This window comes from Hemiscyllium ocellatum, chromosome 28 (genome assembly GCF_020745735.1).
Source record: "Hemiscyllium ocellatum isolate sHemOce1 chromosome 28, sHemOce1.pat.X.cur, whole genome shotgun sequence".
Taxonomy (NCBI): domain Eukaryota; kingdom Metazoa; phylum Chordata; class Chondrichthyes; order Orectolobiformes; family Hemiscylliidae; genus Hemiscyllium; species Hemiscyllium ocellatum.
In genome coordinates this window covers 8,993,281-9,020,288 of record NC_083428.1, presented here as the reverse complement: position 1 = coordinate 9,020,288, position 27,008 = coordinate 8,993,281, and the positions used below count along the sequence as shown (strand labels likewise).

The 27,008-nt window shown below is 40.7% G+C and overlaps 1 protein-coding gene across 3 annotated transcripts in view; it reads right to left on the bottom strand.

Moving 5' to 3' along the window:
• Window positions 1-27,008, bottom strand: part of haus8 (HAUS augmin like complex subunit 8) — a 151,738-nt gene that overhangs the window by 32,544 nt on the left and 92,186 nt on the right. For all 3 annotated transcript variants that reach the window (XM_060846617.1, XM_060846618.1, XM_060846616.1), the window contains exons 2-7: window positions 26,096-26,274; window positions 13,380-13,410; window positions 11,990-12,144; window positions 7,327-7,357; window positions 4,754-4,791; window positions 3,804-3,868 (exon numbers count right to left, since the gene is read on the bottom strand). In XM_060846617.1, coding sequence (XP_060702600.1) covers window positions 3,804-3,868; window positions 4,754-4,791; window positions 7,327-7,357; window positions 11,990-12,144; window positions 13,380-13,410; window positions 26,096-26,177 — 402 coding nt within the window. In that variant the 5' untranslated portion in view covers window positions 26,178-26,274. The remainder of the gene's footprint in view (window positions 1-3,803; window positions 3,869-4,753; window positions 4,792-7,326; window positions 7,358-11,989; window positions 12,145-13,379; window positions 13,411-26,095; window positions 26,275-27,008) is intronic.

The following is a 27,008-nucleotide window of genomic DNA, read 5'->3' as shown; positions in this document are numbered from 1 at the left end:
CTAAGTCAGTGAAGTATCCATTAGTACAAAAATGCCAAGATGGTGGAAAGATATCAGGCTTTCCTCACAATGCTCTCCCAGACAAGCCCTGCTGCCTCCCAATTCATCACCAAGGGCTGAGAAAAGCTCTCAGGCATCTAATTCTAGACTGTGCTCATTTGTAGAATAAGACATAGGAGTGGAAGTAAGGCCATTCGGCCCATCAAGTCCAATTCGCCATTCAATCATGGCTGATGGGCATTTCAACTCCACTTACCCACATTCTCCCCGTAGCCCTTAATTCCTTGTGACAGCAAAAATTTATCAATATCTGCCTTGAAGACATTTAGCGTCCCGGCCTCCACTGCACTCTGCGGCAATGAATTCCACAGGCCCACAACTCTCTGTCTGAAGAGATGTCTCTGCATTTCTGCTCCGAATTGACCCCCTCTAATTCTAAGGCTGCGTCCACGGATCCTAGTCTCCTCGCCTAACGGAAACAATTTCCTAGCGTCCACCCTTTCCAAGCCATGTATTATCTTGTAAGTTTCTATTAGATCTCCCCTTAATCTTCTAAACTCCAGTGAATACAATCCAGGATCCTCAGCCATTCCTCGTATGTTAGACCTACCATTCCAGGGATCATCCGTGTGAATCGCCGCTGGACACGTTCCAGTGCCAGTATGTCCTTCCCGAGGTGTGGGGACCAAAACTGGGCACAGTACTCCAAATGGGGCCTAACCAGAGCTTTATAATGTCTCAGTAGCACAACGGTGCTTTTATATTCCAACCCTCTTGAGACAAGTGACAACACTGCATTCGCTTTCTTAATCACGGACTCAACCTGCATGTTTACTTTTAGAGAATCCTCAACTAGCATTCCCAGATCCCTTTGTACTTTGGCTTTATGAATTTTCTCACAGTTTAGAAAGTAGTCCATGCTTGTATTCTTTTTTCCAAAGTGCAAGGTCTTGCATTTGCTCACGTTGAATTCCATCAGCCATTTCCTGGACCACTCCCCCAAACTGTCTAGATCTTTCTGCAGCCTCCCCACTTCCTCAGTACTACCTGCCTGTCCACCTAACTTCGTATCATCGGCAAACTTTGCTAGAATGCCCCCAGTTCCTTCATCCAGATCATTAACATATAATGTGAACAGCTGCAGCCACAACACTGAACCCTGCGGGACACCGCTTGTCACCGGCTACCCCTATTCTGAAAAAGAACCTTTTATCCCAACTCTCTGCCTTCTGTCAGACAGCCAATCTTCAATCCATATCAGTAGCTCACCTCGAACATCATGGGCCCTCACCTTGCTCAGCAGCCTCCTATGTGGCACCTTATCAAAGGCCTTTTGGAAGTCTAGATAGACCACATCCACTGGGTTTCCCTGGTCTAACTTATTTGTCACCTCTTCAAAGAATTCCAACAGGTTTGTCAGGCACGACCTCCCCTTACTAAATCCATGTTGACTTGTTCTAATCCGACCCTGCTCTTCCAAGAATTTAGAAACCTCAGCCTTAATGATGGATTCTAGAATTTTACCAACAACCGAGATTAGGCTAATTGGCCTATAATTTTCCATCTTTTGTCTTGATCCTTTCTTGAGCAAAATCACAGCTATAATTAAACAAAAACGGAACTTGCTGATAAAGGTCAGCATCTGTAAAGAGAAGTCAGAGTTAATGTTTTGGGTCCAGTGACCCTTCAGAGGTGGGGAAGGGTCACTGGACTAGAGACATCAATTGACTTCTTTTCACAGATGCTGCCAGACCTGCTGGCCTTTTCCTGCAACTTTTGTTTTTGTTTCTGATTTACAGAATCTGTTTTTTTTCCCCTTTTGTGATAACCACTATAGTACAGAAGCACCCACTCTTGTTTTTTTCTCCCCCCAGCACCCATGTCATGTGTGCGCAGGTATCGGACACAATGAAGAACAAGTGTACATCTTTATTTACATTCCACCACCAGAAAGAAAGGAAGAATCCGCTGTTCTTTTGGTTTTTACACAGATATAACTAGTTGTACTTAATAGTAATCCATGTGTCCAGTCATGCTGACTGAACCAACAAACACCTGATGAAGGAGCATCGCTCCAAAAGCTAGTGTGCTTCCAATTAAACCTGTTGGACTATAACCTGGTGTTGTGTGATTTTTAACTTAGAAATTATAAAATGGTTAAAATCATGATGTATTCAAACAGTATCAATCGGGTAACAATATAATTTGGCCTGTAGGCGTAACAATTCTTCTGTACTTCTAAATAAGGAAACTTGATAGATTTTAACCAATGAATTTCGGATCAGAATTACCTAAAGAAAGGAACCTGTTTGCTGACACCCATAAACTACAGATTATTGCTAACTGCATGCGCAAACAAGTTGATTATTGAAAATTAAAAGCTGTTTTAACACTGACCACTGCAAAACACTATCACAATATATTGGCTTAAGATAATGTCATTAGTTGGTATTCATAACTCACTCCTTCACATCGTCAACTACACAATTGTATTGCTGCTTAATGCGCACGGTGTTAGCAAGCACAGCCTAAGCAAAACAGACATTTCCTGGTCAAATAAAAGACATATGAAAGAAAAAGAAAACAGTGATTCTGCACCTGTATTTTGGTTATGATAAAATACACAAATCCTTCTCAAGCAGACCCTCCAACTTGGGAACTTGGTGCTCAAGTACAAGGGAAAATAAGGGGCTTTTGCTTAAATTTCTTCAGGTCGCTGACCAAAGCAAATCAATCAGATTCCCTTTTGGGAATCTACTGTTGGCATCTATGAAGACTTATATACTATTTCTGGGGCATAGAAACAGCAACAGCAGACATAATATGGTTAGAGCAACAGAATGTCCTGAAGGGCTTCACATAAGTGGTATAAAGCAAAACTGGCCACCAAATCATACAAAGTGATATTAGTTAAAAGTCACAACACAAGGTTATAGTCCAACAGGTTTATTTGAAACCACTTGCTTTTGGACCACTGCTCCTTCATCAAGTGGTTGTGGAGGTTAAGATTGTGCTCACTGAATTTATAGCCAAAAACGAGCCCAGTGTCATGGAGATGTGATACAGTAAACAGAGTCTTAGATTAAAACTTTCATCTTTTATAACGGGATATGCCAGTTTCTGTTCTTTAATACATAAATCACTCAATCTGTCACTCCTACATGCACACACAAGCTTATGGGGTGAATTTATTTGTGCAGAATTACATTTTACTTTGCTCAAAAACTGCATTAATCCACGTAAAACTCAAACTATACAGAGGGTTTGTCAGTTTGATACAGCATGGGACACAGACTTCACACCTATTGTTCAAAAACCTGAGCTGTAATTTAAGATTAGTTCTGGAATTTCCATATCAAAAGAACAGAAACCAACATATCCCATTATAAAAGATGAAAGGTTTAATCTAAGATTGCTTACTGTACCACATCTCCAAGACACTGGACTCCTTTGGCTATAAAATTCTGTGAGCATCATCTTAACCTTGACAACCACCTGATGACGCTAGTGCTTCCAAATAAACCTGTTGGACTGTAGCTTGGTGTTGTGTGATTTTTAACTTTGTCCAAGCCAACCCAACACTGGTACCTCCAAGTCAAAGTAATATTAGAATAGATAGCCATTAGGCTACTTGTGCAAACAAACTGATACAGCTAAGATTCCCCTTGCCCAGAAAAGCTAACGACTAACCTTCCTCTAACTTAATAGATAGATTTCTACCAAATGAGTTAAACTGATTAGTAATGCAGGTTTCTCTTCTCTTAAAGAATGTTAGATCCAATCAGGAAGATGTCACTTCTTACCTTACTGACCAATTTCTTCTTCACGGCTGCAGCTTCTCGAAATCGAGACGGTACTACCCGAGCCCCTACAAGATACAGCAAGGCAAACTTCCAAAAGTTCAACTGCATTGTAGTGATTTTTGAATAGTAAAATTAGCTAGGAAATTTGTTTTAAATAAAAAAAGTAACTCCGTCCAATAAGAAATGGATAGAGTAAAATAGTGCACAGCTGAAATGGTGGAAACTGATGAGAGATTGAATCTTAAGGCAGTCTTATTTCCTTTTTCTCTGGAGAGGCAATAAACTTGAACAAAACAAACAATTTGCATGTCAACACAACGTCACAGAATTTAGTCTGCAAATGAAAGCTTTCTATAAACTCATCTTGAAAATTGCATAGAGCTTTCTTCTTCTTACTTAAAAGGGAGAGATGTACTTCACAGTAAATAGTTCAGAGACAGTCTTATTGAAATCCAGGTTTCTAAGGGGTCTTCAAAATAGATATTGAAAGCATGTCACTCCTGTTCAAGAACCTGGAAGTAAGTGTCAAACAGTCTAACAAGTAAAAGGTATCACCCATTTAAGATGGAGAGGAGGAATTTCTTCTGAGAGGGTTGTTAGTCTTTGGAATACTCTTCCCCAGACAGCAGTAGAGTTTAGTTCATTGTATATATTCATGGTGAAGTTTAATAAATTTTTGATTGATAAGGGAGCAGGCAGGAAAATGAAGTTAAGGCCACAAACAGATCAATCAATATCTTACTGAACAGTCAGCAACAAGAGGGGCCAAATGGCCTTATGATCCTGTTTTTTTTATTGTCTTACAATCCTCCAATCTGCTTCCACTGATTGCAATTTTCAGAATTCAGACAACAGTAAGGTCTGTTTGAAGTTACTATTGGATAGCTTACAACTTTTGATAGATAGTCTAAGAGCTTACACACTTGTGGGAAAAAAAACCTTTGTCTTACCTTTAGGCCTCCCAGTACATTGCTCCATTGAGGAACCCCTAGAAAAACAATAATGTACAGCCACCAACATCTAACTTGATGAAAAAAAAAGGTCTTTCCACAAGACTGCATTTAAATGTCTAGAAACACATACAATGCCGTCACTACAATTTCAGGAAAATATAGTGATATGTAAGAAAAATCATTGTTCCAATAAAATATCCAGCGATATAATTGCAGATTGTGTCTTTTCAAATTTGTGACGCTTGGAGTAGTTTGAAGCATATCACTTAGTGAAGAGGGAAATATACTGGTGTTACAGGTTTGTCATTAATAAAAGTAGTCATCATGTAGATGGACACACAGCAATAGAAAACAAAAAAAAAGTGCAACTAGGTCATAGTATTCTGATGCATTCAATGGAAGCACCACAACAAATCAAACAACTGAAACAAATACAGGGCTGAAACATCAACATTTCAAGAGGATTCTGAACTTATGCTTATTTAAAAGGTTTCACTTTTATATACATGCAATGCAATTAAGCAGTATTTCTTTCTGAAATTATGGTGATCATAAATAAACAATTTAAACAGTACTTTTAATGCAATAAAGCATCCAGAGACTTTTCAGAGCCATAAAAGATTATATTTGGGCATATGATTAAAATGTAACACTTCGATCATGCTTCTGAAAAACACCTTCAAGACAAAGAAAATGTTTAGGGAAACATCCAAAGACTAGGCCACCACTGATGGAGGAATTAAAATTGAGAATGCTTAAGGGGCCAAAACAAAAGATGATTTCACCTCATCTCAGCCTTAAACCCTGTAGTCTAAATCCCCCAGGCAGGGGGTAACACTTTCTTAGCATCAAAGATTGTCAAGCTCCTGAAGAATTTCATGTCTGAATTAGATCAGAGTTCAGATTAGAGTGGTGCTAGAAAAGCACAGCAGGTCAGGCAGCATCCAAGGAGCAGGGAAAAAAAAATAATTTAAAAAAAATTGGACATTTCGGGCAAAAGCTCTTCATCAGGAATCTGCAACCTGCGATCAGAGTTTAGTCATTTAACCCCAGGCCTCCTCCAAAACACAATCCACTACACATTCCTGATGAAGGGCTTATGCCTGAAACAAATTCCTCCTCTCTTTAGATGCTGCCTGACCTGTTTTTCCAGCACCACGCTTTGACACAAATTACTAAAATTCAGTGCAATCTTTTATTGCATTCCTTCAAAGGTAGGTGCATCTTTCCTTGAGCAAGGCAAAAAAAAGCTGCATACAGTGCTCTGGGGTGACCTCCACCTGCCCTAATGGGATTTGAACCTGCTACTTTCAGCCCCTTTGCAGTCTTATCAAAAAACTTACTTCCCCACCTAATTTTGTATTATATTGTTTCATCTGAAAGAAGCATTACCAAAAAATAAATTGGGCCAGTCAGTTTGCAGGAACAGAAAATCTTGAGCCAAAAAAAAACTGTTCACCTTTCTATTGTTAGATGGGCAGAAGTTGCAACACTGTTAAACAAGAAACTGAGGGAACGCAACTACAAAGTTTATAATGGTCAGAAAAAGATGTGACTTACAGATAAGTACTAGTGATAGTAGCGAAGGGGAATGAAGCTGCACCAAAATATCCAACTATTATCACAAACTGCTTAGGTTGACTGAGTTTTAGTGTTATTAAAACAAATGGAAAGTTCTGCCCTGTCCCCAGTAACAATCACCGCATTGTCTGATAAAGGGCAAACTTTAGCATCATTTGAAAGACTGATTTATGAAAATGTTTTTCTTGCTCACACAGGCCTCATAAAATATGCCAGTAAGCCTGTCATCTTAGCTGTAGCTTCAGAGAAATGCACGTACAGCAGAACACAAAGCCAAGTGCAAATTTTAAAAGTTTGCAATGTTGAGTCTATTAGTTTAAATTTAATCAGAAAATATGACAAAATTAGAAGCCACAAAATTTCTAGTCTCTCTTATTACACATGAAATAATGGAACACATTCTGATATAGATTGCTGTTCTTGTAATGCATAAAGATCAACTGATGAAATACCCATCATTTCACTGGGGGGAGGGGTTTACATTTTTGTAGTTGTATCGATTTACATTCCCCTTCTCTGAACATTCTTAGAAGTGCAACTCTTATATTGGCACATAAATGTCATGCAAAAAGCTTCAGTTCAAATACTGGATATAAGTTTGTTCGCTGAGCTGGAAGGTTCACTTTCAGACATTTCATCATCATATTAGGTGACATATTGAAACCTTCAGAGGCTCACTGATGTTACCTAGTAGGGTGACAAAACATCTGAAAATGAACCTTCCAGCTCAGCGAGCAAACTTGCATCCAAAACCTCAACCTGAGGTACGAATTTTCTCAAAACTCGCTAATTTCAAAATAGTTTGTGTGCGTGTGCCAATGTGTCAACTTGAGGAAGGCTATCCATTACACTCCCTAAATTTAAAGTTGATGCAGCTGACTTTAATAAAGCATTTTGCAAAAACGTATTCTTCACGACTGGCTCAAAATTCAATTTATTAACAATCAAGTAGTGCTAATAGAATCCTGAACACCACGTTGAATACTTACATGTCTGAACCTTTGCTTTCTTCTCTATATGCTGTAAATTAAATTGAAAACAAATTAGCATACTGCATTCTTCCTGCTGTCATAAAGGGAAAACAACTGGTTCCAACTGCACCAAGGTTTGCAGTTTACCTTCAGTAAAATCGACCCAGAGACCCAAATTTCTGAAGCAGAAATTTGGAATTAATACAAAATGAAGAAAAACTTGAGAGAGATTACCTTATTGCACCTGAAGTTATGACATCCTTCCTTCAACTAATCTGGCTTGTGTAATAGTCCAAGCCTCAAAATTAATACCACTCCCACAATTCCTTCTGGTACTGTTCTTAAAGTGTGGTCAACATTGTCGAGACAACTTTGGACCATCCCCATTACCTTCTGAAGAGAGAGGTGGAGGACTTTGTTAAAAAAAATTAGGAATTGAAGTAGGCTAACCGGCCCCTCAAACCTTCTTCACCATGAACAAATCAGGGCAGATCAGTTTGTGGTTTGAATACCACATTCCCAACCACATAGATAACTTTTGATTCTCTCATCTAACAGAATATCTACTGCCTCAAAAATATTCAACTAACGCACATCCTTCTGAGGAAGAGAATTCCAAAGTCATGCAACCCACCAGGGGAGAAATTATTTCTCCTCATCTGTCTTAAAAAGATAATCCTCAATTTCCAAAACATTCCCACCTAGTTCTGGACTCAAGTGGAAACACCCATTTCACATCCACCTTGTTCAGATCATTCTGAATCTTACATAATTCAAATCAAGTCACCCCTTACTTTTATAAATTCCAGTAGATACACGCTTTGCCCGTCCGACCTATCCTCAGAAAACAAGCCCCTTATTTCCACATATCAAATCGAATAAATCTCAAATGTACAGCATCGAAACAGACCCTTCAGTCCAACCCGTCCATGCCAACCAGATATCCCAACCCAATCTAGGTCCACCTGCCAGCACCCGGACCAAATCCCTCCAAACCATTCCTATTCATATACCCATCCAAATGCCTTTTAAATGTTGCAGTTGTACCAGTCTCCACCGCTTCCTCTGGCAGCTCATTCCATACACGTACCACCCTCTGTGAGAAAAAGTTGCCCCTTAGGTCTCTTTTATATCTTTCCCCTCTCATCCTAAACCTATGCCCTCTAGTTCTGGACTCCCCAACCCTAGGGAAAAGACTTTGCCTAGTTACCCTATCCATGCCCCTCATAATTTTGTAAACCTTCATACGGTCACCCCTCAGCCTCCGACGCTCCAGGAAAAACAGCCCCAGCCTGTTCAGCCTCTCCCTATAGCTTAAATTCTCCAACTCTGGCAACATCCTTCTAAATTTTTTCTGAACCCTTTCAAGTTTCACAACATCTTTCCGATAAGAAGGAGACCAGAATTGTACGCAATATTCCAACAGAGGCCTAACCAATGTCCTGTACAGCCTCAACATGACTTCCCAACTCCTGTACTCAATACTCTGACCAATAAACGAAAGCATACCAAACACCACTATTCTATCTATGTGCGATTCCACTTTCAAGGAGCTATGAACCTCCACTCCAAGGTCTCTTTGTTCAGCAACACTCACTAGGACCTTACCATTAAGTGCATACATCCTGCAAAGATTTGCTTTCCCAAAATGCAGCACCTCGCATTTATCTGAATTAAACTCCATTTGCCACTTCTCAGCCCATTGGCCCATTTGGTCCAGATCCTGTTGTAATCTGCGGTAACCCTCTTCGCTGTCCACTACACCTCCAATTTTGGTGCTATCTGCAAACTTACTAATTGTACCTCTTATGCACGCATCCAAATCATTTATGTAAATGGCAAGTAGAGGACCCAGCACCGATCCTTGTAGCACTCCACTGGTCACTGGCCTCCAGGCGGAAAAATAATCCGCCACTACCACCCTCTATCTTCTACTTCTGAGCTAGTTCTGTATCCAACAGTCTAGTTCTCCCTGTATTCCGTGAGATCTAACCTTGCTATTCAATCTCCCATGGGCAACCTTGTTGAACGCCTTACTGAAGTCCATATAGCTCACATCTACCACTCGGTCCTCATCAATCCTCTTTGTTACTTGCTCAAAAAAAAACTCAATCAAGTTTGTGAGACATGATTTCCCACGCACAAAGCCATGTTGACTATCCCTAATCAGTCCTTGCCTTTCCAAATACATGTACATCATGTCTCTCAGGATTCCCTCCAACTACTTGCCCACCACCGAGGTTGGGCTCACTGGTCTATAGTTCCCTGGCTTGTCCTTACCACCCTTCCTAAACAGTGGCACCACATTAGCCAACCTTCAGTCCTCTGGTATGACTCTATGAAACATGCTTCCCTAAACAGGGCAACTAAAACTGCACACAATATTCACAATGTGGTGTCACCAATGACCTGTATAACTGAAGCAAAAAATATTCTTATTCTTAAATGTTCATTTCCTCTTGTAATAAATGATAGCATTTCATTAGCCATCTTAATTACTTGCTATATCTACATATTCTTTCTTGTAATTAGTATACTAACACACCTAAATCAGTCTGCACCCATTTTCAGTTAAACTGATGCATTTATTCATCAAACCAAAGTGAAAAACTTCATGTTTACCCATATTATACTTCATGTTTGCCCACCTACCCTTTCAAAATACATTTGCAACATCCTGGTGTTCTCTGTAAAACATACTTTATCTATTTGTGTTGTCTGAAATGTTAGCTCCTATGTCTTTGCTTCCACATCCAAACTCTTGATATAAATTGTAAGATGTTGAGGTCCCAACACTGGCAGGATTTGATGAATGGAGTCCTGTCAGTAGAAGATCCATTCATGCATTTTCTTCTTTGTTTGCAGCCAGCCAATCATAACCATGTGATTTATGTTAACCCCTGCACTACAAGTTGCAAAGTTTGAGTAATAATGTATTACATGAATTGAATTGAATTTATTGACACATGTACCGAGGCACAGTGAAAAGCTTTGTCTTGTGAGCAAAACAGGCAGATCACAGAGTCAAGTAGCATAGATAAGTAAATAATAGATACAGGCAAACGTAGTTACAGAGAGTTTGTGAGTTCATTCAGTATTCTAACAACAGTAGGGTAGAAACTGTTTCGAAACCGGCTGGTGCACGTGTTCAGGTTGCTGTACCTTGTCCCCGATGGTGAAGGTTGTAGAAAAACCATTACCAGGGTGGGATGGATCTTTGAGAATGCTGGCAGCCTTTCCTTGACAGCGGGCCTGATAGACAGATTCTAAAGATGAGAGGTTAGCTTTTTTGATTGTCTGGGCTGAGTTCACCACTCCCCGTAACGGTCTCCGATCTTGAATGGTACTCTGGCCAGACCAGGTAGTGATACATCCAGACAGAATGCTCTCGATGGTGCACCTATAAAAGTTGGCAAGGGTATTCGCCTTCATGCCAAATTTCCTCAGCTGCCTGAGGAAGAAGAGATGTCGCTGGGTCTTTGTAACCAGTGCGTCCACATGAAGAGTCCAAGAAAGCTTGTTGTGGATGACCACTCACAGGAGCTTGACACTCTCCAGTCATTCCCTCTGTGCTGATGATGTGTAGGGAGGCATGAGTAACATCCCGCCGAAAGTCAATAATGAGTTCCTTGGTTTTGCTGGCATTGAGAGCTAGGTTGTTCTCAGTGCATCATTTTTCCAAGTCTTCCACCTCCTATCTGTAGTCTGTTTCGTCACCATTGGAGATTCAATCGACTATGGTGATGTCATCAGCAAACTTGTAAATGGCATTAGTCTGTTATTTGGTGACGCAGTCATGGGTATACAGTGAGTACAGTAGGGAGATGACTACTTGAAAATTTGTCAAATGCCTCCTGGAAATCAGAGTGCAGAACATCTACAAACTGCCCTTTATTCAAAGTGCGTGCTACCCCTTCAGAGCTCTTTAATAAATCAGTTAGTCACCATTTCTTTTTCACATAACCAAACTAACTCTTCCTGATACCTTGACTTTAAGTGCCCAACTATAACCATCCTAAATGATTGCTCCTGACACCTTCTCTACCTCATCCTTGTTTTTTTGATTTAAAAAAAAAGTTTTTTTTAAATTAAGTGGCTAGGTATACCAGTTTAGGTAGCAAACCGAAGGTCCATCAAGTGGTGTGAATGTCTGATTGAATACAGAGTATAGATTGCCTACCCTGGAAGAATACTACTTTACAACAATCTAACACTTTAGCATGTAAATCTTTTCTAATACTCACTTGTAAATAACAAGAAAAACTTATGGAATTTAGTTTCATAAATTCAATAGGATTGAACTCAAATTGTCAAATTCTTCATCCAGTACAATAACTGGACGTTGCTTATTTTTTAAACCAACCAATCAATCGTAAACATTTTTAGAAATCTTAAGAAAATCTGAGCTTCTTGATTTACACAAGCAAAAGCAAAGACGCAAAGAACAATAGTGGTAACACATACCTAGTTAACAAAGGAAACAGTACAATAAGCAAATGCAGTCAACAGATTTAAATATCAAGATTGGCATATGCGAGAGGAGCTGATTGAATAGCACCAGTTTTGTGCTACCGCTTAAAATGAATTTCTACCCTCTTAAGAAAAATAATTGTTTTTAAAAGTAGTTCAAAGAATTAAATAAACAAGTGAACTTCCTTTTATATGCATTTGCAACACTTACATTTCTTCAGAGATGAGCTTTGAGAAGCAGCAAGTGACTTTGGTGTGCGTGTTGATGTTGGTCTCTGACCAGGTGTTGTAGGCAAGGGAGACTTCGGTGTAATGAACTTAGACGAATCGCTCAGGTTTGGCACACTTTTTGAACTCCTAAGCAATCTGGAAAGAAAAAAAGATCCTCAGACTTTAAGTAATGTCTGTCAAGTCATTCTTGTATCAACTACAAAAGGGTCTAGCAGACCGAATGGGCGAGACATTTGAAAACCGGTGTACTTGATGCAAATAATTTTTTGTTAATTTCCCACTTCTCTAGAAGTTTACTCTCCCCAAATTTTTCATTCACTTTTTAGTATGTCACACAAGGCACTCTTTGATACACAAGTCTAAACAGTGAATATAACTAAGCTGCTCCACCATTTGTTGCATTACAACGAAGTTCAAACCAGTCCTTATTGACAATCAAGACATGTTTAGTTCCACCGAAGCCAATAGGATCGGTAGCCCAGGGCAACTGCCTCCTCTATGGCTCAGATACATCGAAACCAACAATAAATCTCTCACTTTTGAAACTCTTTCCCCATATATTTTTTCAACATTGCCGCCAAAATTGATTAAATGAAGCATCACTAGAGTTCAAATCTCAGGCCCAAATCAGGGAAACCTAGCATTACACCTAAAAGTTTGCATCCTTGAAAGCATAAAGCTAGTATATTTTTACTAGATAATGTTTTCAAACTCAATCATTTATGGCCTTCCAAACCATTTGTTCTCAAAATTTCACAAATAATAGCTTTTGAAAGTCTAATTTCCCAAGTTTGAATCTTATTGGAGTACAAAATATAGTTTGCAAATACAAACGCCTAAAATCAACATAATTTTGAAAAGCAGGTGGTCACCAAAGCAACACAGTGAAAAGGTCCAAATTATCTGGATGCAGTTACTCTGCACAGAATAGATGAACATTTCAACAAAAATGATTGCCTTGCACAAACATACATAATACTGTGATAAAATTAGTGCTGTCAAGTTTATTGACCAATGCACCAGAAAAATTCTATTGCACCAATATTGTGTACATCATCTGTGGTGCAAATTAAATGTTTCTCATTTGTTCCCACCAATCTAACATTCACTACATTAGTGGGTCAGTGCTCTCTTTGGATAACTAAAATCCATATCTAGATTAAAAGAACATTTGCACATGTACTTATCTAGTTGAAATCCATGCACTGTGCCCCCAAATGAAATGCTTCAGAAATCAGTCAATACATTTAAAAGCGATGGAATTACATTTAGCAATTTTACTCTTATTTCAACAGGTTTCAACAGAGCACTGTACAAAACAATACAGCTTGAAGAATTGAGAGAAAGAACTTAAAGGACTTAACACTCACATGCCAGATTCATTGAAGTCCTCGTTAAAAGCTGTAATTTAAACGAAAGTTACAATTGATTTATTTCAAAGAGTATGGTACTATTTAAAAACAACCAGATAAAAATAAAAAGACAGCATGTTCAAATTTGAATAAGTAACTAGATTCTTTCACAGCAAGACTGAATTATTTGAGTTACACATACAATACTGGAAAATGGTCAGGGTTATTAGAAATCCTTAAAATGAATGAGCACTACACCTTGGAATACAAAGGCATGTTTTATATACCATACCTGCTGTAGCAATTTTCCTCCCTAGTTTTGAGCTCCAGCACTTCATTTTTTAAATTCAATTGTTGTTTGTTTTAAGAAAAATGAAAGTCTGAAGTGATTAAATATGCTTCCTTGAAGAAATCTGATCTAATTTTAAACTTTTTTTCTACTCTATAGTAAGAACTGTGGTGTTGAACTTTTAAACTTATTTCTCGATTTTTCTATTTTTGTACCCAAGATTTTGTGCCTCAGTACCTTTGTACATAAGTTTGTGCAGGGAATGGCGACATTGGTACAAGAGAACAGTGAAAAGTGTACAATGTAGTTGAGTCCATGTGACAATAAAACCTAAACAAACACTCACTTCGCACCAAGATTCGGGTGAATTGCCTTCTCACCACTCTCTGATCCAACTCTTGCATTTTCCTGAATGCCGAGTCACAGTTTGTTTTCCTCAGATCAGTCAACTCCATATTTGGATTGATTTGCAGTGTGTTTAATTCAGTGCCTCCCCCATTCCACCCTCATATGCTTCTAGTAAAGTAATGACATAATAGACTGAATGGAGAATTCAGAAGTCCAAAGATCTATTCCCAAAAGCCATCGAAAGTTCACAGATCAACTAATAGAGTCATAGACTGATACAGCATGCAAACAGACCCTTCAATCCAACCAGTTCAGGCTAAAACCATAATCCTAAACTAGTCTCATCTGCCTGCTCCTGGCCCATACCCCTCAAACCTTTCCTATTCATGTATCTGTAAAGGTCTTTTAATGTAACTGTACCCACATCCACCACTTTCTCAGAAAGTTGATTTCACACACAAACCACCCTTTGAAAAACATTTGCCCCTCATGTCTTTAAATCTCTCAACTCACCTTAAAAAAAGTGCACCCTAGTCTTGAAATTCCCCCAGCCTAAAGAAAAGACAACTACCATGAACTTTATCACTCATTATTTCATAAACTTATCAGGTTGCCTCTCAACCGTCTACACCCCGGGGAGGGGGGCGGTTTAAGAAAAATGACACATCTTATCCAGCTTTTTTTGTGCAACTCAAGCTTCCCGTGCCAGGCAACATCCTGGTAAGTCTCTTGAGCCTTCGCCAGCTTATCAATATCCTTCCAAAAACTGGGCGACCAAAACTAGACACAGTAATTCAGAAGAGACCTCACCAATGTTCTATACAGCCTCAATGTGATTTCCCAACTCTTATACTCAAAGGAGTAAGCATTGAAAGTAAGCGTGCCAAATGCCTTTTTGACCACCCTGCCTATGTGATGCAAACTTCAAAGAATTACATAAATGATTTGGATGTCAGCATAAGAAGTATAGTTAGTAAGTTTGCAGATGGCACCAACATTGGAGGTGTAGTGGACAGCGAAGACGGTTACCTCAGATTACAACAGGATCTTGATTAGATGAGCCAATGGGTTGAAGAATGGCAGATTGAGTTTAATGCAGATAAATGTGAGGGCTACATTTTGGGAAAGCAAATCTTAGCAGGACATATACACTTAATGGTAAAGTCCTAGGGAGTGTTGCTGAACAAAGAGACCTTGGAGAGCAGGTTCATAGCTCCTTGAAACTGGGATCACAGGTACATAGGATAGTGAAGAATGTGTTTGATAAGCTTTCTTTTATTGGTCAGAGTACGGTGTACAGGAGGTGGGAAGTCATGTTGCGGCTGTACATGACATTGGTAAGGCCACTGTTGAAATATTGTGTGCAATTCTCGTTTCCCTCTTATTGGAAGGATGTTGTGACACTTGAAAGAGTTCAGAAAAGATTTACAAAGATGTTGCCAGGGTTGGAGGATGTGAGCTACAGGGAGAGGCTAAACAGGCGGAGCTGTTTTCTCTGGGAGGGTCAGAGGCTGAGGGGTGACATAGCGATTTATAAAATCATGAGCGGCATGGATAGGGTAAATAGGCAAAGTCTTTTCCCTGGGGTGGAGGACTCCAGAACTACAGGGCATAGGTTTAGGGTGAGAGGGGGAAGATATAAAAGAGACCTAAGGGGCAACCTTTTCACGCAGAGGGTGGTACGTGTATGGAATGAGCTGCCAGAGGAACTGGTGGAGGCTGGTACAATTGCAACATTTAAGAGGCATTTGGATGGGTATATGAATAGGAAGGGTTTGGAGGAATATGGGCCAGGTGCTGGCAGGTGGGACTAGATTGGGTTGAGATATCTGGTCAGCATGGACGGTTGGACCAAAGGGTCTGTTTCCATGCTGTACATCTCTATGGCTCTAATTATGTACCTGCAAGCAAGATCCCTCTGTTCTACAACACAATCCAAGACCCTACCACTAACCAGATGAGCCCTACCCCTTGTTTGTTGTAACAAAATGTGCATTTATCCAAATTGAACTCCATTTGCCATGATCTTTGCAAGAGGGAATCTACCCCTTCACATGATCTTGGCACTCAAGTTCAAAATGGTGGTTATTTCAAAATGAAAACAAAAAATGTATTTTCAATAATAAAAAATGGTCTCAAAACTTTTAATTGTCTTCACGCATTACTGAAAGTTGCATTGTTTTAGAATACTGTATGTAGCAAAACATCAGCTGGATGCACAGGACCCTCATCACCACAAATGAAATTCAGCATTTTTTTGTGTAGTCACTCAAAGTGCAAGGTGCTGAGAGAGTTCCTCATGTGCCTAACTGCACCAGATTGTTCTACCATCTAATATTAAAAAGTGAATGACATTTCCCTGGAGTCAGCAGGTTTTTTTTGTGTGTTATCAGCTGAATGATCCATCGATGCTGGTAGATGTCGGTTGCTGAAGCTGTAAATCTGCAGCAACAGCCTTGATTTACAATGTTGTTGAACCTATTAGTCATAGTTACAGTTCAATAGTCGGCAGCAATTGAAGTGCACATATTGGACCGATTACTTGAAGATAACAACACAAAAAAGTTTCCAAACTGAAACAGACACACATCAATAAAAATTTAATCATTCATAGAATGTAGGTCTCAGTTCTCATTTCCACTGACAAATAAAAGCTTCTAATTTCAACACACTTCCCTGAAGGTGTCAGTGCTTGACTGGTTTGATAAATACAGGGAGCTCACGGGTACCTTGTCCATGCAACTAATCATCATATGCAAAGCTAGACCGAGTTTTATCAAACCAGACCCGGCCATTGATCAGCAAATACTGTGTATGAACCCTGGTTGACCATTCCTTTTTTCCTCCCTCCTTACTAACCCAAGGGTGAAGAATGACCAAGTCTTCAGCTACTGTCCTGGCAGAGATTTCAGCCGGCTGATTTTTAATCTGCAATGCAGCAAAGGAATGGCCTGAATGCACAGCCAGCAGCTATCCTGCTGCAACAAGCACAAAGTCTTGAAACTTTTCACAGAGATTCTCCAAATCTCTATAACATTCCTTGCACTGATGCTCATCAGCCATGTTATGGAGTTACTGCTTAAAAGTTCAAATTTTTCACTTTCACTTCAAGATAGAATGTTGTAGGAGCTTATTTCATCTTTACCTTAAAACAGCTCCCACTACTAAAATTTGCTGTTTAATGCAGCATATGAAAATGCTGTGAGAATCAAATCTCACATGCCAAACAAAATGGTTGGCAGCTGTTTAAAAGACCAATGATAAAAAGAGGCAACTGAAATAACTCCACAGAAGCCTGTAACCTGTCACTTTTATTGACACGTGCATAGTACTTGACATTGATACAGCTTTCTCAGAGCCAGCTCTCACAGTGAACAGAACCTCTGACACCTGTTTTATCTGTCAGCCAGGGCTCCCTGATTAACATTCCCAATCTGGTCCAATCCAGGAACTGCCTGGCTGATTGAGTTACAATCATGTCATCCCTCCCCCTCTCTATGTCCAAGGACAAGGTCTGTCATTTTCATAGTCGCCTCTCCAGGGGCATTTTGGCACCAGGCCCCATACTTCCAACTCCGGCTCAGCTACGAGCATGTACCAGATCGTAGCCCGCCTCTTGCTTCAGAGTCTTTAGAAGAAACTCATTTGCTTCTTCAGGCAGTAAAGGCGTCAAGACTGCAACACCAAAATGTGTCCAGCTCAGTGAGGTTTTTCAATGCTAACAAACAGCACAGGAGAATTCATGGGTTCCAATAGCCTTTCTGGCTGTTCTGAGGAGCCAGGTATGTTTTACAACTGCTCTGTTTACAGCTTTCATCTGGTCAACATACTTGTTCAGAACCACTTCATCTACCTAATCTTTATGTATCATGGGATCTGACCTCACATCAACCACACCTCTTACCTGTGCAGGGCCATTTCCAAGGTTTTGACAATATTCATCCACTGAAGTAAAAATGGTCTCTCTTACTTAGAGGAATCTGGTGTCTGACATCGGCATTGCGGATGCCATTTCACCAACACCCCCCCCTTTTCTATTGTCGTCCCTATGTTTGGCAAATGAATTCAATGCACATCCAACCACTTTGAATGGGCATCCACAATGACTAAGAACATCAAGCCCATGAACATACAGTCAGTGTGTAAATGAGTCCAAGGTTTATGAGGGAGCTGGTGGTAATTTTATCTCCTAGTTGACACTCTAGGCACTGCACCACCAGCATGGCTACATCTGCATCCAATCCTGGCTATCAGACAGAAAACTTCTTGCCAACATCTTCATGTTGGACACCCCTCAATGACCCTGGTGGAGTTCAGCCAGTATCTGGCAGTAACTTTAGCTCAGGACAATTACTCTTGTTCCCCATAATAAAATAGCATCCTCTACAGTGCCTGGTCTCACTGCGTCCAGAAAAGGTTTCAATTTTGGTTGCAATGGCCCTTTTGTTGCCCCTCAAAAAAACAGGCGGTTTTAGATTCTCCAGGACCGGATCCTTTTGTATTCACAGTCTGATTTTGTCAGCAGTAACCAGAAGGCTGTCCAGAAACTTTAATCAGAACAGACTCTTCAAATGGCAGTATCACTGGTGGTGTCTTTGCCAGGAGCGGGCTCAAGGCATCCACATTTGCCACTTGGCCTTCCAAACGGTGTTCCAACTTGCACTTAGAACAAAAGGCCGCTGCTGAGTTCAACCTGAAGCTATAGGCAGTACAGCCATGTCCTCCGGGTAACCCTAGAAGGGATGTGTGGTCTCTGACTATTACAAATTTATGTTCATAAAAGAGGTATTGATGGAACTTTCTCACACCAGAGATGACCACTAAATCTTCCTTCTATATCTTTGCTCGCACTCTGCATCAGCCAAAGGTCAGGAAACAAATGTTATGGGCATTCCTCTCCATTGGGCCATCTGAGAGTCAACACTATCCAAATACCATATTGGAAGGCATTGCAAGTCAGTACCAGATCTCACTTGAAATCAGGGTGCCAACACCTTAAAGATGGCAGCTGCTTCTTCACTTCTCCAAAAGGTATGTCTTGGCTAGGAGACCATTTCCAAGGCTTACCCTTTTTCAAAGTCAGATGTAAGAGTGCCTGGATGGAGAACCCAGTTAAATATGAACTTTCCATAATAATTCACTAATTCAAGGGAAGACTTCAGCTTTGGTACAGACATGAGATCCAGGGCACCTTTGACCACCCTCACTTTATCTTCCAACAGGTGTAACCTGGTCTTGTTGACTCTGTAGCCCACGTAGGTCACTTAGGGTGCGGAGAACAAAAACATTTTTCCCATCTAAAACATACACCCACCTGGGAGAAACATCTAAGGCTATGCCCAAGTTCTCTCAGTGCTTTTCATTGGTCTTCCCTGTTATTAGCAAGCATTCCAGACAAATGGTGACCTGGGATAGACCTTGTAAAGTGTTCTCCATCGTCCACTGAAAATGGCACAGGCCAATATCCAAAGTGGCATAGGCTGGTATCAAAAATTGCAGTCTCATATGGGTACAAACCCTCAAGGGTATTAATTGTAGCGTACTTCTGGGAACAAGTTGAATCTTTTGGAAACAGTAGAGACAGATGACACTGCCAGTTCACGAGGCGGCCAGGTCTGTCAATCAAAAGTTGGCGTGGAGGCAGAGCGGAAGAGTCGGACATCGCACAGAGCCGTGGTAATAGTGGACTCCATTGTGAGAGGAACTGACCAAGGTTTTTGTGGCAGCAGGCCGGACTGAAGGATGGTGTGTTGCCTTCCTGGTGCCAGGGTTAAAGATATCACAGACAGAGTGCAGGAAATTCTCAAGGACAAAAGATGAAGAGCCAGAGCTGGTGGTACATGTTAGCACAAATGATGTCGGGAAGAAGAGGAGGAACATACTACAGAGGGACTTCGGAGAACTAGGAAGAAGGCTGAAAAGCAGGAAGTCCAGGGTGGTTATCTCCGGTTTGCTTCCAGTTCCTTGGGCTGGTGAGGCCAGAAACAGGCAGATAACGGACTTGAACATGTGGCTGGGGAGCTGGTGCAGGAAGCAAGGATTTAAATTCTTGGATCACTGGGGTATGTTTTGTGGTATGCATAAATTATACAAGAGAGACGGTTTACACCTTAATAGGTTGGGACCAGCATTCTGGCAGGCAGGTTTGCTACTGCAACACAGCTGCGTTTAAACTAAGTAGCGGGGGCGGGGGGGGGGACAAACTGGATGTTTAAGAAGGAAATTGAAGGGAAAGTTAGAACAAGGGAAGTCAAGAAAGACAACTGTATCAATGAAGCAGAAAACTCAAAGGGATCATGCTGTAAGGTTGAGTGAAATAGGAGTTGATGGGAAGGGTGAGGGCAGCAACAAATTAAAAATACTATACATGAATGCACGAAGCATTAGAAATAAGATGGATGAGCTTGAAGCTCTTTTGGAAATTGGCAGATACAATATTGTGGGAATAACTGAGACGTGGCTTCAAGTGGACAGGGCCTGGAAATGAATATTCAAGGCTACACGTGCTATCGTAAGAATAGACTGGCAGGCAGAGGGGGTGGGGTGGCCATGTTGGTAAGGGATGATATTCAGTCCTTTGCGTGGGGGGGCCTAGAATCAGGGGTTGTAGAGTCAATATGGATACAGCTGAGAAATTCTAAGGGTAAAAAGACACTCTTGGGAGTTATCTACAAGCACCCAAACAGTAGTCTGGATGTCGGATGCAAGTTGAATCAGGAGCTGAAATTGGCCTGTCGCAAAGATGTTACTACAGTTGTTATGGGGGATTTCAACATGCAGGTAGACTGGGAGAATCAGGATGGTATTGGACCTCAAGAAAGAGACTTTGTGGAGTGCCTCCGAGATGGATTCTTAGAACAGCTGGTGCTGGAGCCTACCAGGGAGAAGGCAATTCTGGATCTGGTATTGTGCAATGAACCAGAATTGATCAGGGACCTCGAAGTGAAGGAGCCATTGGGAAGTAGTGATCATAATTCAATAAGCTTCAATCTGCAATTTCAGAGGGAGAGGATACAATCGGAAGTGACGATATTTCTGTTGAATAAAGGGAACTATGGAGCTGAGGGAGGAGCTGGCCATAGTTCAATGGTGCAATACCTTAGCAGGGATGACAGTGGAGGAACAATGGCAGATATTTCGGTGTATAATGCAGAAGATGCAGGATGAGTTCATTCCTAAAAGGAAGATCAATCCTAGGAGGAGGCATGGGATGCAGTGGCTGATGAGGGAAGTTAAGAAACATATAAAGTTAAAAGAGAAAAAGTATCACACAGCAAAGATAAGTGGAAAAACGGAGGACTGGGAAGCTTTTAAAGAACAGAGGATTGCTAAGAAAGAAATACGCAGAGAGAAAAAAAAAAAGAGGCACGAAGGTAAACTGGCCAAAAATATAAAGGAGGATAGCAAAAGCTTTTTTTAGGTATGTGAAAGGCAAGAAAGTGGTTAAGACTAAAATTGGGCCCTTGAAGACAGAAAGAGGGGAATATATTACAGGGAACAAAGAAAAGGCAGAAGAATTGAACTGGTACTTCAGATCTATGTTCACTGGGGAAGACGCAAGCAATCTCCCTGAGGTAATAGTGGCTGATGGACCTGAACTTGAGGGAGTTTATATTTGCCAAGAATTGGTGTTGGAGAGACTGTTAGGTCTGAAGATTGATAAGTTCCCGGGGCCTGATGGTCTACATCCTAGGGTACTGAAGGAGGTGGCTCAAGAAATCGTGGATGCGTTGGTGATTATTTCCCAGAGTTCGATAGATTCAGGATCAGTTCCTGTGGACTGGAGGGTGGCTAAAGTTGTACCATTTTTTAAGAAAGGTGGGAGAGAGAAAGCAGGAAATTACAGACAAGTTAGTCTGACCTCAGTGGTGGGAAAGATGCTGGAGTCTATTATAAAAGGATGAAATTACGACACATCTCGATAGTAGTAACAGGATAGGTCAGAGTAAGCACGGATTTATGAAGGGGAAAATCAGGCTTGACTAATCTTCTGGAATTTTTTGAGGATGTAACTCTGAAGATGGACAAGGGAGATCCAGCAGATGTAGTGTACCTGGACTTTCAGAAAGCTTTTGATAAAGTCCCAAATAGGAGGTTAGTGAGCAAAGTTAGGGCACATGGTATTGGGGGCAAAGTACTAACTTGGATTGAAAGTTGGTTGGCTGACAAGAAACAAAGAGTAGTGATAAACAACTCCATTTCAGAATGGCAGGCAGTGACCAGTGGGGTACCGCAGGGATCAGTGCTGGGTCTGCAGCTTTTTTACAATTTATATTAATGATATAGAAGATAGTATTAGTAATAACATTAGCAAATTTGCTGATGATACTAAGATGGGTGGCAGGGTGAAATGTGAGGGGGATGTTAGGAGATTACAGGGTGACCTGAACAGGTTAGGTGAGTGGTCAGATGCATAGCAGATGCAGGTTAATGTGGATAAATGTATGGTTATCTACTTTGGTGGCAAGAACAGGAAGGCAGATCACTACCTGAATTTAGGTAAAGGGGCAGTACAGAGAGATCTAGGTGTTCTTGTACACCAGTCAATGAAGGTAAGCATGCAGGTACAGCAGGTAGTGAAGAAAGCTAATAGCATACTAGCCTTCATGACAAGAGGGATTGAGCATAGAAGCAAATAGGTTATTCTGCAGCCGTACAGGGCCCTGGTGAGACCACACCTAGAGTATTGTGTGCAGTTCTGGTCTCCAAATTTGAGGAAAGACATTCTGGCTATTGAGGGAGAGCAGCGTAGGTTCACGAGGTCCATTCCTGGAATGGCGGGACTACCTTACGCAGAAAGACTGGAGCGACTAGGCTTGTATACCCTTGAGTTTAGAAGACTGAGAGGGGATCTGATTGAGACATATAAGATTATGAAAGGATTGGACACTCTGGAGGCAGAAAACAGTTTCCGCTGATGGGCGAGTGCCGAACCAGAGGACACAGCTTAAAAATATGGGGTAGATCATTTCGGATAGAGATGAGGAGAAACTTCTTCACCCAGAGAGTGGTGGCTGTGTGGAATGCTCTGCCCCAGAGGGTAGTGAAGGCCCAGTCTCTGGATTCATTTGGGAAAGAATTGGATAGAGCTCTCAAGGATAGTGGAATCAAGGATTATGGAGATAAGGCAGGAACAGGATACTGATTAAGGATGATCAGCCATGATCATATTGAATGGTGGTGCAAGCTCAAGGGCAGAATGGCCTACTCCTGCACCTATTGTCTATCTTCATCCAATTGCAAGTACATATAGTTCATGTTCAGCTTTGTGAAGGATAGCCAGTTTTATGTAGAAGTCCTGCAGGGGAGGGACTGGGTATTTGTTCAGCTGCAAAAAGCTGTTTACCTTTTGTTTAAAATCCCCATAAACATGAACCAAACCATCAGCTTCACAACTGGCATAACCAATGCTGTCCATTTTGTAAGTTGTATTGGTTTGATGATTCCTTCCAGCCTCCTGACTTCTGCCCTATTTTGCAGATAAGGTAATGAGCACTGGGCAGGCATTGCAGAATTGAGAAATTGTTTCCTGAAGAACATGCAAGGTCGACTTAGCTCCCTTGATAGTCCCTGGACCTTCCTAAAAAACTTGCGAGTATTTAGTTAGGACTTCACTCAGGGAACCGTATTCAAATTGAAAAATGTTGACCTAATCAAGGTGAATCTTTCTCAACCAATTTTGTCCCATCAGGTTTGGGCCCGAGCCTTTTACTACAACTGAACCAGCTGCTTCTCATACAAGACCGGAATCAAAGTTATACCATTAATCTGTAAATGTTCTCTGGTATTGGTTCTCAGTCTAACCAAGATCTTAGATAAACTTAAGGGTTGGCGTCCATAGTGAATTTTATTAAAGACTGATTCTGCAATCACAGACAGCGGCACCAGTATCAACTTCCATTAGGTCCAGGTGGCCACTTAACTAGGAGTTTATTTTGATTGGTTCTAATTAGGATTTTGCTAAGCAATTTAACTGTTCCAAACCAGGTGTAGATGTGTTTTCCAGGGTGTGCACTCTCCTGGATACAAGCCTATAAGTTTTCTTACTTGTGGGATGTTCTTTGGAGAGTTGGCATGGACTTGATGGGCTGAATAGCCTGATTCAATTCCCCAATACAGATTCTATTCTACAATTCAATTCAGGCCTAATGGACCTCTTTTGCTGTCTCTAGTCCACATACCCGTAGCACCCACAATGGCTTGCTGTCCTTCATCCTGAGGAAAACGTTAACCATTTGGTCGAGGCTTGGCTTTCTTTTTGGGTTTTGCTGTGGGCTGAGACTCTGTTCAGGATATGTTCTGAGTGAAGCTATGCTTCACTTAAGCCATGTCCCCCAAGCTCAGTTGTCTGGTGAGGGCGTCCACTTCCATCTGCATATCCTGTAGCTCATTTGCTCCACTTGCCACATTTTCTAACGACAAAGCCAGTTGTGCTGTCTCTTTGAACTCCTGTTGGGCTTCAGCTAGTGGGTGCTTTTGCATGGTTACATCATTAATCCAAATACCAAAAAGTCTCTCAGCATCTCAGAAGCACGGGACTTAGGTTTAACCCTCAGTTAGTTATCTTAACCTCTAAATTCTCAACCAGATTGTTCTGGTTCTTGAACTGCCAAGTAAAACCACTAGCATCTGAGAATTAGAAAGGTTTGGGGTTGTAAAATTGCTTAACTAAATCCATCAATTCTTGAAAGGTTTCAGTATCTGATGCCTCAGGAAACGCTAGGCTCCTAAAAACCAAAAAAAACCTGCAAGTCCACAAGATGTCACTCATTGCTTTTCATCTGCCCAAATGTCATTTTCCAGAGAAAAAGTAATGCATTCTTTTCTCATAATGGGGCCAATCTTCAACAGCAGGATCAAACAAGTCAAGCTTCTTGAATAAGGGCATGATGCCAGAAATGCTGTTGCAACTGATTTTTTTTCTTTTGTCACCACTGAAATACCTCACACATGCATAGTACGTGTCACTGGTCCAGCTTTCTGAGCCAGGTCTGAGGGAACAGAACCTCTGACACATGTTTACGAGTGTCAGCCACAGGTCCCTGATTGGACCAGATTAACAGCCCCAATCATAGAACTCAGTCTGAGGTCCACCTGGCTGACCTTGTTACAATCACTACAACAATCAAATGATGGCAAAAGCATACCTAGAAAAAAAAATTAGAGGTGATGAGATATGAAAAGCAAGAAAAATACTGTTACAAGAGAAAGCAACATGAAATATTTACATACTAAGGGAAATTGGGTGGATTGAGCAAGCTTGATTAGATTATGGACAAAGTTTTAGTACTTAATGTCAGAATGTTTTTGTTTGTGTGAAGTAATTAGTACAGAAGCAATTGAGTGATTTTAACATGAAAACAATTTGGACATCTGCAGCCTGCTAAGAATTAAATCATTTCCTAATCCTTAATGGCACAATTGTAAGTACATGGATTGGGTTCGGAGCTAGGATCCAATCATAGCCACTGTTTTGTCAGGGGGAAGAAAACAGCACAAGCATTTCTTCCATGACCATGACAACTGGATCTATTAAAAGTGTAAGAACACATCCTAATCATCCAACATATTTCTTGAAAAGTTAATATTTAAAACAGTTGCCTGAAAACATGCATTTAATTCATGACCTGGAGCAAATGGCATAGTCCAATGTCTTCCTCCTTCTTTACTTTTAGATGATTGAAGCTAATTTGATTCAGAAAGGTAAAATAACTGCTACGTATGTGCTCACTTCTGAGGTGAAAAAGGGATCTAAAATCCACATTGATTTTGTTCAGCACAGGCTAAGCATTTCCATTTTCACATCAGGAAGACAACAGTAACAAGCCCCTGGGTTAGACTTTAAGAACCCAAACAGCGAATTGTGGAGGAGTATGAATAAGCATTTGTCACGAACGAGATATTACTCAGGTGCAATTCACTCTAGTGTCAAACCAAGTCATAAGCAACATTAAGATCTAAACATGAACAGTAGTCATTTGGTTGGGAATACCAGAAGAGTACAATGATCCAATTCACTGTACAAGTCGCTGATTCTCAAGAAGACAGAAAAGACTTGGGACAGGGAAGAAAGTGAGGAAAACATTTAGTTACTTACATTTACGTGATCCAAAAGAATCTCTCCGCTTAAGACCTGGTGTAGTAGGCTTGATGAACAACTGCTCTGATGTAACCTGCATCGATCTTTGTCGGGAAGGTTGCACTGACGTATTGGAAGACAACTTTGATTCAGGCCCAGATCTCAACTGTTTACTCGTAGCCAATTTTTTAGAAGGCCTTTTAAAACAACAAAAGGTCACAAAAAGACAAGAAGGTAGATTACAAACTGATGGTTAAACAGTTGTTTTGTGTGATGTCAGTTCAAGGTAAAAACAAGCAGCAGTGATGGCTGCTATATTTCAAAAGGAAGTAAAAACTCCTTTTTGCTGCACTTTGGATGCTGCCTGAACTGCTGTGCTCTTCCAGGACCACTAATCCAGAATATTTCAAAAGGAGATATCCTTTGCTTGGTGGGACAGAACATAGGAAAAAAAGAAAGTCAAACAGTGCAGAAATCACAACTTCGCGCCCAAAGAAAACATTTAACAGTCATTGCAGTTACTCAGCATATGAAGACTGGTAGCATTTTTAATTTATACTTATTAGTTGCCAGCTGAGATGGTGCAGTGACAACAGGTTTAACAATAAAATTGTAACTTTCAACTCTCAAATACAACATCTATTTAAAAAATTCCTCATGTGCCTCCTTCATGAAAATTCTTCCAGCATTGTGTCATCACAAACTGACAGTACCCATAAAACTCTTGGAGGCATCAGGGAACAATGCGGACATAGAAAGAAGTTGAAGTAGCATTTGGAATTGAAAAAAAATTCCAACCTTCCTTTTTATTTGATTTGATTTATGATTGTCACATGTACTGAGATACAGTATTGTTTTGCATGCTAACCAGACAAATCATACTTTACATAAGTACATTAGGGTAATAGAACAGAGTGGAAAAAGTGAGGAC